This window comes from Lissotriton vulgaris, chromosome 2_1 (assembly GCF_964263255.1).
Source record: "Lissotriton vulgaris chromosome 2_1, aLisVul1.2, whole genome shotgun sequence".
Taxonomy (NCBI): Eukaryota; Metazoa; Chordata; class Amphibia; order Caudata; family Salamandridae; genus Lissotriton; species Lissotriton vulgaris.
In genome coordinates this window covers 343,018,452-343,030,789 of record NC_141687.1, presented here as the reverse complement: position 1 = coordinate 343,030,789, position 12,338 = coordinate 343,018,452, and the positions used below count along the sequence as shown (strand labels likewise).

The 12,338-nt window shown below is 47.3% G+C and overlaps 1 protein-coding gene across 1 annotated transcript in view; it reads right to left on the bottom strand.

Annotated features, from left to right (window-relative positions):
* Nucleotides 1-1,813: 1,813 nt before the first annotated feature.
* LOC147730311 (ARF GTPase-activating protein GIT1-like) overlaps nucleotides 1,814-12,338 on the bottom strand; it is a 161,966-nt gene continuing 151,441 nt past the window's right edge. The window contains exons 3-4 of the mRNA XM_086954057.1: nucleotides 2,916-3,028; nucleotides 1,814-2,075 (exon numbers count right to left, since the gene is read on the bottom strand). Of these exons, the coding sequence (XP_086810183.1) occupies nucleotides 1,814-2,075; nucleotides 2,916-3,028 (375 nt within the window). The remainder of the gene's footprint in view (nucleotides 2,076-2,915; nucleotides 3,029-12,338) is intronic.

The following is a 12,338-nucleotide window of genomic DNA, read 5'->3' as shown; positions in this document are numbered from 1 at the left end:
TCTCAGGTGATACATTTTCCTTTCACACAAAAGTCTCAGAAGGTTTAACATACAGATCAGTAAACAATTTCCGATCTGCCATCTTGGCAGGACATACCTAAGTGGACAGCAGAACGGTAGGTATGCATCTATTAATATGCAAGCTGCTTAAGGGGATTCGGGTAGCAAACCCGCCTAAGGCCAAGTATTCCTTTTTACAGAATGTTTCTAAAGTCTTGACCTTGTTTGAACGATGGCCAGACAATTCAAAGTTATCTAGAAAACAACTGTTGGCCAAACTGGCTATGCTTCTGTGCCTATCTGCTTGTCGACGCGTTTCTGATGTGAGAGTTCTCAACTTCACAGGTAGAGTATTCTCCCGGAATGGGTTTCATTTACTATTTCTGCTAGGACTGAACGTTTCCACGTGCCACTGAGCATAATGCTTTAAGTCTAATGAGAAACTGTGTGTAGTTCAATGTTTAAAGATGTATGAAGAATCCACTCGACCCGTAAAGCCGGAGGGTTGTAAAAGAGTATTAATTGCATTACAAAAGCCTTTCAAGTCTGTTACATCTGCCACTATTGCAAGATGGCAGAGATCGGTCACAGCAGATGCTGGTATTGACACACAAGTTTGGTGCTCATTCAGTGAGCAGCGCAATGGAGTCAAAATCGTATATGTTGGGTACGAAAGTGCAAGATATAATGAAATTAACTTATTGGTCTTCTGCGTTTAAATAGTTTTATTACAAACCTGTGTGAGAGATGTCATCAGTGGTTCTTGATAAGGGTTAAACTAGCATATAATCCGAGGCCTCCGGTCCTGTAATAGAATAAAAAATTTGCTAGCATTCACGCCAAGAATTCTCAATTCTATTAAGGACACGGAGGCAAGGATTATCCCAGGCCAATCTGTGATTATCCTAAGAGTGACAATTGATTACACGCCCTTATGTATCGGGTGTCTTCCACAGTTATTACTGGTTGCCTTTCTGTTTAAGGTGTAGAGCAAAAAGGGGAATGATCCTTCTCCAAGTTACTGGTCAAAGCTGACATCTTGTGTCCTGGTTCACGTTTGAACACTTGTTGAAGTCGGAAATGACCACCTGCAGAGGTGTCGATGTTAGTCGGTTGCAGATGTAAATGGCATTACTCGTTTTGAGGCAAAGAAAAAGATTGTGTTACGTGAAAGGTCCTGGTTATAGGGACAGAGAGACTGATTGGTGGATATAAACTAAAGCATCATGAGGAATGTAGTTTTGTAGAATGTTGAACTTTTTTTATTGGCTGCTGAAATTTTGTCAGTAAAAAAAGAAAATACATAATCCTCGCCTCTATTGAGGACACCTTAATAGAATTAAAAATTCTTGGGGTGAATGCTAGCAATTTCTTTTTATTCGCTACTAGTTAGAACAGTTGCTATTGAGTTACAAACAGCCTATTTGGGGTCTATTTCTAACCCTACACTCTATCGTACTAATTTAACTACTGCCACATTGACAACAGAATCGACATCAACCCACCTATGTGCTATATTCTTGAATTACAGACAAACAGGGATTTGTTCTTACTAGTAAGACATTAGTCACTTTGTTATTTACAAAGTGGACTACCGCACCATACATTCTACAAAAAAAAATTATAATAATAATTTCTACAATGCACTTCTTTTAAGAGTTGTTGGTGCAGCAATTTGGTATGCAGAAACAATGTGTTTTAGGCAACAGCCAGAATACAGTAATTTAGAGGCTCATAAACCTACTAATCCTAATTTTGAGTGTTTCTTACAAGTGTAACAGTGCACGTGAGCTATGATACTTTTATATTTAAACTATTCATCTCTAGAGCAAACTACTCCAGGTTGGTCAGGGTTTCCCTCTCTCTTTTTGTATTTAAGGTCACATCTATGAGGTGTCTGGAGTGGGCAGTCAAGAAAAACAAACATCATGGGCATCCTTCTAAATATTCGTGCACACAACTCTGTTACCTTGCTGAGGTCTTTTGTGGTCACTCCATCGTCATCGCGGCACGGCAGCTTGTGAACAAAGGCCAGCATTTGGTACTTGGCCCTGATGAACTCCGATTTGGTGGGGCTAGGAGAATATTAAGAAAGAATTAGAGGTTACACACAGAACTATACCAAAATCCACCAATAAGTACTCCCTCTGTGTTACAAAACTTGCTGGGACACCAATGAAACCCAATCATAAACGTTAATGAAAGGGCTCCAGACTTCCTAGTTCCCAGCTGTAGCTATTTACAGGTACAGTTCGACTTACAGAGGTCACTAAGAGAGACTACGGAGGGTACACCATATGATCTATGTAGTTAAAGCTTAGGGTGCTCTTAGATAGCTTGAATTTGAAGCCTCATCAGTCCTAAACAATGCAGTATATGCATTTGGATGCAGCGAGAGGAAGCTGCATATCCAAACAAGCATGCAATCATGGAGAGACTTCAAGAGGGGCTCAGTGTCCCCAAAAAGACACCTACCCATGTTTTCTGTGACCTTTAGGCAGAGAGAAATGATGAGACTTGCCCTACAGGATGTGGACTGCACCCCTCGACACCCCCTCCATTCCACTAGCAAAAAGACTTTGGGACAAGATAGGCACCATGCTGCTGCCTGGAATGAAATGTGATGTTTCTACCACAAAAGGTGCTCTGTGGGAAGGACACTCATGCCCTCTTAGCTGTTTGCTCATGATGTGTTCCTGCACACATCATGGGATGCAAAGCCTATCGCCAAACTGAATCACTCTATGTCCACTCATCCTTTATTAGGTTGAATAAAAATAATGAGAAACAATCATGGCTGATGTTTAATAAATTGCAGGAGCAGGAATGCGGATAGTCTGAGAGGACACGCAATGTCACGTCACATAGAACAGTAGGGGATGCACGTGAAATGCCCTTCCGACAGGGATACTCACTGCACTTTGTCCTGAGGGTTTGCTTTGCGGCGACCGCTTTGCACCTGGGCTGGATCCAGTAGCGAGTGTTCCCATATAGAGTTGGCACCATTGCCAGCCAAAGTGTGTACCATCTGCAGAAAGAGAGCAAACAATGCAACAACGAAAGTTTAAAAAAAGAGAAAAATATTAGAAGAGACAGGCACACTGGTAGAACTGTAACTGGGGTATCTAGGGGGCTGTAAGGTAGGATTCAGATACCCTGACTGGGTACCATAGAAAAGGAAGAGTTGTGAAAGGGGTGGGGAGGAAGAGTTGATTCTAGTATAAAAAGTGCCTCATTACCATGGGGATGCACATAAGCAGCGAGAAGTGGCGATGGCAGATTCCATCAGATTATATAAGGAGTACCGATAATTTTATCCACTTGCCAACTTGGTGGTAAGGGAGGAAAGTGAAGTAAGCTGAAGACAGTATGAGAAGGTGTGTTCTGTGCACATATGCCTTCTTGTGTGTGTGTGTGTGGGTCAGTCTGTGCATATATATATGTTAATGTAGACATATTTATGGTCAGACCAGCTTAGCATAGCTCTATTCAAGGTTTTCTTCCTATTGGAAGATGTCTTGCACTACCTCTGGGTGCAACTACCATTTGTGACCAGCCAAACGTTGTCAGCAGAGTTTGTCCAGCCAGGCATTTAAAGATTCCCAGGTGGTTCACTATCTGTTAGTTGCCCTGGTGCTTTAGCCAATTCCAGAGCTGCAGTGCCTCTTGGTACAGGATCCAAGACCTTAGTCTGCACTGCTTGTTGCAGGACCTTATGGCAGTAGTGTTGTCTGTGATAACCTGCTTCAGCCTTCCCTGGACAGTAGGAAGGCCTTCAACGCCAGGCAAATGGCCTGCAACTCCAACAGATTGATGTGGAGCCAGGATCCGCCAGAGACCAGAGTCCAGAGTCCTGAGTCCTATGTTCTCCGCAATTTCCAGGTGACCACCTCGTTCCAGCAGTGAACCATTCATCACCACTACAACAGAGAATTCTCCATAGGATAGCTTCAAATGTTACTTAGTCAACAATAATAGAATCTTATTGCTGAGCGAAAGTACTTATTTCCCACTATGATGTATACAGACTCACTCGCCCATACATCAATTCATTTAGCTAAATACGCATGTTACCAACACTGATTTCTAATAAAGTTATTAATCAACGTTCCATAATATCAACAATCCGTGCAAGTGCACTTTATCCTTGATGCTCAATTTTACATGCAAAGGAGTCCACTTCCCATTTTCAGCATGTGGTTCAGCCAAGATGTAGCACAACAATCAGTCCTGAAGGTGCATGTATGCCCAAATTTTGCAACACAATATCCTCCAGACTGGTCATCCTTTATATCTTTGAGTGTGTATTGTCATGCCCCTATACAAAGGTGTTGACAAGTTTCGGCCTATTATAAAGGCCTCCTCAAAACACAACAAGGTCAAGTGTTCACACACTTGCTAAAAATAAAATCATCAACATTAATCAGGTGGAGGAGGAGCTACGACGGAAAACAAGATGGCTGCTTAGGTTCCCGGCTCCGCCGACCTCCATATTCCGCCGCAAGATCCTGTACAATATCCTGACCTTACGCCCAGCCTCTGCTTGGATGAAGTGTTCCTCACTCCAATGGCGAACTTCCCAAATTTTTATCGGCTGATTTAATGAACTTACACCGAGTTGAAGATCGAGGCTTGCTCCGGCGGTGAAGCCGGGGCCTCGAGTATCTGCAAGGCCAGGCTGTAGTGCAACAACATCGGCTGAGAGACCCTGGCAGGGTCCGGTCAATCGCAGTGGAGACTTCGGCTACACCCAAATTTGGTGGCGATTGTTTTCCTTTCCCAGCATCGTGAGAGAGGTGACCTGCTTGCTGACTGTGGGTGGGGCTCGCCGTCCTGCGGACCCGGTATAGATTTCTGCCGGGGCTCGGCGGGTCGGGACCCAACCTGCGGTGTTACGCCGGGTTACCGCGGCTGTGGATAACGACGGGTCGCCGTCCACGCTTGCCCTTTTGTGATCCTGTTCGTTCCCCCCAAAAATGCCAGTTTCACCCGGGTAGTTGATTGTGACTGGTACCGAACTTGATACCATGGACCATACGGCGTCTGGGCTAATGCTGAGGTCAATATTGGCAGAACTTTGGACGTTTCACTTGCAAGTGGATGTGTTATTGACTAAAATGAATGCATGCCTAATTGGGATTCTGCTCGAGGTACCGGACCCTGCCCTACGGTTGAACCAGCAATCTACAGCCAATCAAGCAGCGGCCATTTTGACTTTGTGCGAGGACCCCGTGAGGGAACGAGTATGGAAGCGACTGTCGAAACCAACGGACTGCGCTCTGGAAGATGGTGTCGCCGAGGCCGTGAGTGTATCACCATACCCTTCATCACCATTGACTTTGGAGGTATCGAGTGGCGTCCCCCCCCCCCGGAGACCTGTACTGTAGACTCTTCTCTCTTCTTGTGGTTGTCTCTCCCTTTTTTGGAGATTTTACGATCCCGGGGCAAGAAACATCAGGACAGTCCAGCTAGGGGAGGGGTACTTTCTGTGCTTGAAGTTCTCATGGAGTTACTAGCTCCAAGTGGTAATGGATTGACTTTCGATGACTTCCCTCTCCATTAGGACTTGTTTGTGTGCTCATGGGTCTCGCTGGGGAGGGTTCGTGTGCTAGTTCGAAAGGGTCAAGGTTAAGTCAATTGAATCGGGATGGTTTGGAACCACTGTTATGGACGCTTGAACTGTAATTGTTTGATTGAAGAGGCTGGGCGGTGTACCACTGTGCCCCCTATTGTCTTTTGAAAGAGTAGCTCAACATCCGTCTTTTGCTACAAGGGGTATCTGTTTTTGGCGGGGGGCTAGGGGCCGGGAACATCGTACGACTATGCCCTCCTCCATCCTTTTTCTTCCTTCCTTTAGGGTTTAGGTTAATGGGGCGACAGGCACGCTGCTAGTGGGGTTAGGCTATAGCTATCGGCAGGGGTGCAGGGTGTTTTTTTTTTTATTTTGCCTTTTTTATTTTCTATGGCCTTTTTCTCCCTTTCCTTTATTCCTTTAGGATCAGTATGGTTTGTTCTTTATTTTGACTCATTGTGACCTGGAATTTAGTGCCCACGTTGGTCGAACTTCTGGGTGGGTAGGCCCTGAGAACTGGCGTTCATGAAAAGGTATATTGTTCTGTTTATTCTGATTCATAAGCATTAACGCCAGAGTCCTACAAATGGCAGTCTTTATAAGTATATCCTGTTTTCTTGGCCTGTCCCCCGTATCCTATTGTTAGATTGTATGGCACCTGATCCGCTCATTTAAATAATATAAAATGAAACCTTTATTATATCCTGTGATTTATCAATGTGTTCTAATATAAGATCCATCCTGAATCGCTGCCGGACCTCAGGGTTGTCGGCTGATGAGCTGTGTTATATTATGATGCATCGGGTTTTTACTTCTGTTTAGCGGCCGGCCCCTGCAGTTGTAGGCCCATACTTGTACTTTACGAATGCTGCCATAAAGGTTTTTCCAAAAAAAAACCCAAAAAAAAAAACATTAATCAGGTGCCCCTGTCTGTGTACGGTCACGTGCAACAGCTGTCTCGCATGTAGGTGAGGGAGTACTGTGTCTCCTTGCTTCCCTTATATTTCAGAAAACTGAGTCAGGACATTATCAGTCCTTTGGCTCTACAGCAAGATCGGTGATCCCCACCCAAGATGGCACCCCTGACAGCAGAGCAAGACACGTGATATCACACATCAGTTGTCAGAAGAGGAGACGGCGAGTATGATGCTTAGATACTTTAGTGTCAAGTTTTTTACTATGATGCTGCATGGATCCCTGTGAGTGACTTTTTGGGTAAGTGCTTGCAGACACGAGATATTCTTCTCATGTCCAGTTCACATTGACGAGTAGAATCCATTACTTCGACGTAGGAATTTCCGCAAGGTTGCCGTCCAGTCTCCAACTTGCCATCATTTCACCCCGCCGACTTCCGTGCAACGCAACATCCAGCTCTCCTCTGGGTGTGACAAACAATCGGTGTTCGGTCACAATTATAAAATGAAGAAGTACGTCTCAACTTCCCTCGTTTACCCTTTTGAGACACAAGTGTGTGTTTGCTAAAAAGGTTCACTCTGACTTCAGTGAGATGCTTTCCATAGTCTTTGTTTGAAGAGCACCGTCCGTGAATGCAAAGCAGCCTCTTGCGCAGTACAACAGCTGATTCTTCAAATGGAGATACTGGCAAATTGGTTTCAGGTATCACCCACAAAAACCTATGGACATGATTTTTCTTTCCCGTTTTTCTCCTTGGGTAGCATGCCAACCGTTCTTTTGCTCATCATGCCACCTCAGTTTCGGCCCCTGTGTATACAAATCAGGCTTGACCCTGTTCCAATAGGAACAGTTGAGCCTGAGCTGCCAGGCCAGGTACACCCTGAACCACAACCATAGACAGATTTTGTACTGATTGGGCCTTCTCAATCGGGAGTAGCCCGGTTCCAGTGGCACAGAACTCATGTCTATGAAAGTATCAATTGACCTTGTGCCCAATCCCCAATAGTGGAGCAGATTCCGCAACTGGTCCCAACACCCCCGCCCCCGAATTTCCCAGGCCATAGGCGACGCTTCATCAGCTCAAGGCATATAACGGGCCCCTACTGAACAGACAAACTTTAGCTGGTTATAACACAGTTCCTCGGGTGGCGATAAAATGCTGAAAGATTTCATTCTTTCTTTAACCCCATCCATGCTCATGATGAGCTCAGCTAGTCATGAGGCACACTGGAGCTGTGCTTATGACAAGGTGAGCTCGTCATGAAATAATGCCTTTCAAGCTTTTCCAGCACAGGAGGGGAAAACCCATAGCAGCCAAGGTGTTAAGAATAGTGGGAGGGTATTTCTCGCCATGGCACCTTAAATAAAGAAGCCTCTGCCACTCCATAATGAGAGCTTACATTTATCCACATTAAAAAAATATATTTATAGTCACACTACCGACAAAATACCTCTGAACTCAAAACTTATGCGCTGGGGCGGCCACAGCCCACCCACACATTGAGTGTGTTTTAGTGAGAATTGTCTGCAGGACAGTTTCTTTTTAGGTTTCGCCTCCTCGAAAGCTGCTCACTGCGCAGCTTTTCGGCGCAGTCGAAATCTAATGTTAGAACAGTGTGGCTTTCATCCGCCTCTCTCTTCCATTGGCTAGCTCCATAAATGGAGGCTAGCCATTGGAAGAGAGAACTGTCTGTCATTTCCCGAGGCGATTGGTGGGTGTTCCGCCGATTCTTTCCCTCTCCGCAACGTCATGAAGACGTGGCCACTGTGGGTGTGCACTTTTTTTACACCGATGTTTGTGTTCATTGTTCGTCTTGTCCCTGTCCCGCTGGCTGTTTCCTGACCACTCTCCCGCTGTCCGTGTGCCTGCTTGCCCCCCCTCCCGCTGTCCGTGTGCCCGCCCGCCCCCGTCCCGCTGTCCGTGTGCCCGCCCGCCCCCCCTCCCGCTGTCCGTGAGCCCGTTCACCCGCCGCCCTCCCGCTGTCCGTGAGCCGCTCTAAATGAACAAAAACGTCGCTGGACTCTTATGATGTACAATCGAAAATGTTTTTATTTGTACGTATTCGCGACAATGCAAACCTCATTAGATTACGTGGGCGGTACTGTCTTTAATTGCTTCCTGGACATGGCGGGCGCGAAGCGCGGAGGGCTGGCGTGCTGCATCGGACGTGTATTGAGATTCTTATTGGCTCTTTTGTATGAGTATTATGCTATTCTCTTGCCTTGTTTATTGCACACGTAAACCGCTAATTCCAATTAAAGTTTAGTCCAGAGGTTTTCATTCTGTTAAACACACAGCATGTCAGTCACAGACGGTATCGCAGGGACGTACTCTTCTGCTCTTTCTTTAACGTGCCTTTTAAACGTTTTGTATTATGGTTTTAATTAACTACACAATATATTTTCGTACTACTGGTACAGCATGTGTTGCACGTCAATCTTAAACTCATTTTTTTAATGGAATGTCTTCCTTTTTCGTACTCACTCTTGCATGCACCCGCCTATTTCTGGTGGCCGGAGGGACTCTTCCCTGTGGTTGCTATTGCAGGCCTGTTGCCCTTTCTCCTTACGTGCTCAGCACTTTGTAATGTTGTATAGGAAGCTGCATGTGCAAGCTCTTGATATTGGAGTGCTCGATACTTGTGTCTTCAATGTCGAATTGCTTACTGTATCGCGTATGTGTCACCATTTAGCCACAAACATAAATGTTTCAGGTTTGTATATTTGCATCAATAAATGTACAGATATTTCCACCATCCTTTTTATAAATCATATACGCTTTGTGCGAAAGTCTGTCCCTGCGCCATGGCAGAAGCATCAGTGTTTCCTTTCAACAAATTGCTGCGTAGTCCTTTCGCTAAATGTCATTCACCCACCTTAATTTGTGTAGTTATTGGTACTGTGATAACTATATGTTTCTTCTTCAGGGATGCAGAAGACGCTGTATATGGGCGCGATGGCTACGACTGTGACTGAAGAGTGCTAGGGAGTGCAGAGTGCAGAGTGCTAGGGAGTGCAGAGTGCTAGGGAGTGCAGAGTGCTAGGGAGTGCAGAGTGCTAGGGAGTGCAGAGTGCTAGGGAGTGCAGAGTGCTAGGGAGTGCAGAGTGCTAGGGAGTGCAGAGTGCTAGGGAGTGCAGAGTGCTAGGGAGTGCAGAGTGCTAGGGAGTGCAGAGGGAGTGCAGAGGGAGTGCAGAGGGAGTGCAGAGGGAGTGCAGAGGGAGTGCAGAGGGAGTGCAGAGGGAGTGCAGAGGGAGTGCAGAGGGAGTGCAGAGGGAGTGCAGAGTGACTGCAGAGTGCTAGGGTGTGCTACGGTGTGCTAGGGTGTGCTAGGGAGTGCAGAGTGACTAGGGAGTGCAGAGTGACTAGGGAGTGCAGAGTGACTAGGGAGGAGAGCAGAGTGACTAGGGAGTGCAGAGTGGCTAGGGAGTGCAGAGTGGCTAGGGAGTGCAGAGTGGCTAGGGAGTGCAGAGTGGCTAGGGAGTGCAGAGTGGCTAGGGAGTGCAGAGTGGCTAGGGAGTGCAGAGTGGCTAGGGAGTGCAGAGTGGCTAGGGAGTGCAGAGTGCAAGGGAGTGCAGAGTGCAAGGGAGTGCAGAGTGCAAGGGAGTGCAGAGTGCAAGGGAGTGCAGAGTGCAAGGGAGTGCAGAGTGCAAGGGAGTGCAGAGTGCAAGGGAGTGCAGTGTGCAAGGGAGTGCAGAGTGCAAGGGAGTGCAGAGTGCAAGGGAGTGCAGAGTGCAAGGGAGTGCGAGGGAGTGGAGAGTGACTAGGGAGTGCTAGGGAGTGCAGAGTGACTGCAGAGTGCTAGGAAGTGCTAGGGAGTGCAGAGTGACTGGGGAGTGCAGAGTGACTAGGGAGTGCAGAGTGACTAGGGAGTGCAGAGTGACTAGGGAGTGCAGAGTGACTAGGGAGTGCAGAGTGACTAGGGAGTGCGAGAGAGTGGCGAGGGAGTGGAGAGTGACTAGGGAGTGCTAGGGAGTGGAGAGTGACTAGGGAGTGCTAGGGAGTGGAGAGTGACTAGGGAGTGCTAGGGAGTGGAGAGTGACTAGGGAGTGCTAGGGAGTGGAGAGTGACTATGGAGTGCTAGGGAGTGCAGAGTGACTGCAGAGTGCTAGGGAGTGCTAGGGACTGCAGAGTAACTGCAGAGTGACTGCTAGGGAGTGCAGAGTGACTGCAGAATGCTAGGGAGTGCTAGGGAGTGCAGAGTGCTAGGGAGTGCAGAGTGCTAGGGAGTGCAGAGGGACTAGGGAGTGCAGAGGGACTAGGGAGTGCAGAGTGCTAGGGAGTGCAGAGGGACTAGGGAGTGCAGAGTGACTAGGGAGTGCAGAGTGACTAGGGAGTGCAGAGTGACTAGGGAGTGCAGAGTGACTGGGGAGTGCAGAGTGACTGGGGAGTGCAGAGTGACTGGGGAGTGCAGAGTGACTGGGGAGTGCAGAGTGACTGGGGAGTGCAGAGTGACTGGGGAGTGCAGAGTGACTGGGGAGTGCTAGGGAGTGCAGAGTGCTAGGAAGTGCAGAGTGACTAGGGAGTGCAGAGTTACTAGGGAGTGCAGAGTGACTGCAGAGTGCTAGGGTGTGCTAGGGAGTGCAGAGTGACTGCAGAGTGCTAGGAAGTGCAGAGTGACTGCAGAGTGCTAGGGAGTGCAGAGTGCTAGGGAGTGCAGAGTGACTGCAGAGTGCTAGGGAGTGCAGAGTGACTGCAGAGTGCTTGGGAGTGCAGAGTGACTGCAGAGTGCTTGGGAGTGCAGAGTGACTGCAGAGTGCTAGGGAGTGCAGAGTGACTGCAGAGTGCTAGAGAGTGCAGAGTGATTAGGGCGTGCAGAGTGATTAGGGCGTGCAGAGTGACTAGGGAGTGCTAGGGAGTGGAAGGGAGTGCAGAGTGACTGCAGAGTGCTAGGGAGTGCAGAGTGACTGCAGCGTGCTAGGAAGTGCTAGGGAGTGCAGAGTGACTGGGGAGTGCAGAGTGACTAGGGAGTGCAGAGTGACTAGGGAGTGCGAGAGAGTGGCGAGGGAGTGGAGAGTGACCAGGGAGTGCTAGGGAGTGGAGAGTGACTAGGGAGTGGAGAGTGACTAGGGAGTGGAGAGTGACTAGAGAGTGCCAGGGAGTGCAGAGTGACTAGGGAGTGCTATGGAGTGCTAGGGACTGCAGGGTGACTGCAGAGATTAAGCTAATGACAATGTAAATGACAATGCCATGTATTTATCTGTTTTCAAAACCAACACAAATACAAATTTTGTCATTTACAATGCCAATAGCTCTAATTTTTCCAAAGGCAAAACCATTGCATTGTAAATGCTTGTTGTTTCTCCACTAGATTAGCAAGTACCCGGAGCAAGCCTGCGACCAGGGACTGAAAAGATGGTAGCCAATTCCAAGTGCCTCAGGAGATTTGTGTGTATGCATGGCTTGCCACTTTTAGACCGAAGCAGCAAGGGTTGGGCAGAGTGACAACGGTCTTGCAGAATAGTGCGTTTTCACCAACAACTTATTCCAGACCACGTGTACTTCAAGCTATCTAAAGCTCTTCATTTAATTAAAACAAACTGGCCGAGTGGGAGCCACTGGAATCATTTCAGTGGTTTGTAGACCTGACTCCATTGAAACGAACTGCTCACATCAATAAAATGAAAAAAAATGCCCATAATCAGTCTTGAAGAAGCCCTAAAACGTATTTGTTAAGAGCACCACATTTAGGCTCAAAACATGCATTCGAAAGATCGTATTCCACCAACACTTGGCCACTCTGAGACCTAAAGTGTAGCTGGAATTAACAAAATGTCTTTCACTGTTCTCGGGGCTGTTGAATGCACAACATGGCTTGCAAGTAGCTCCATGTCATATGAGGCGACAACATTC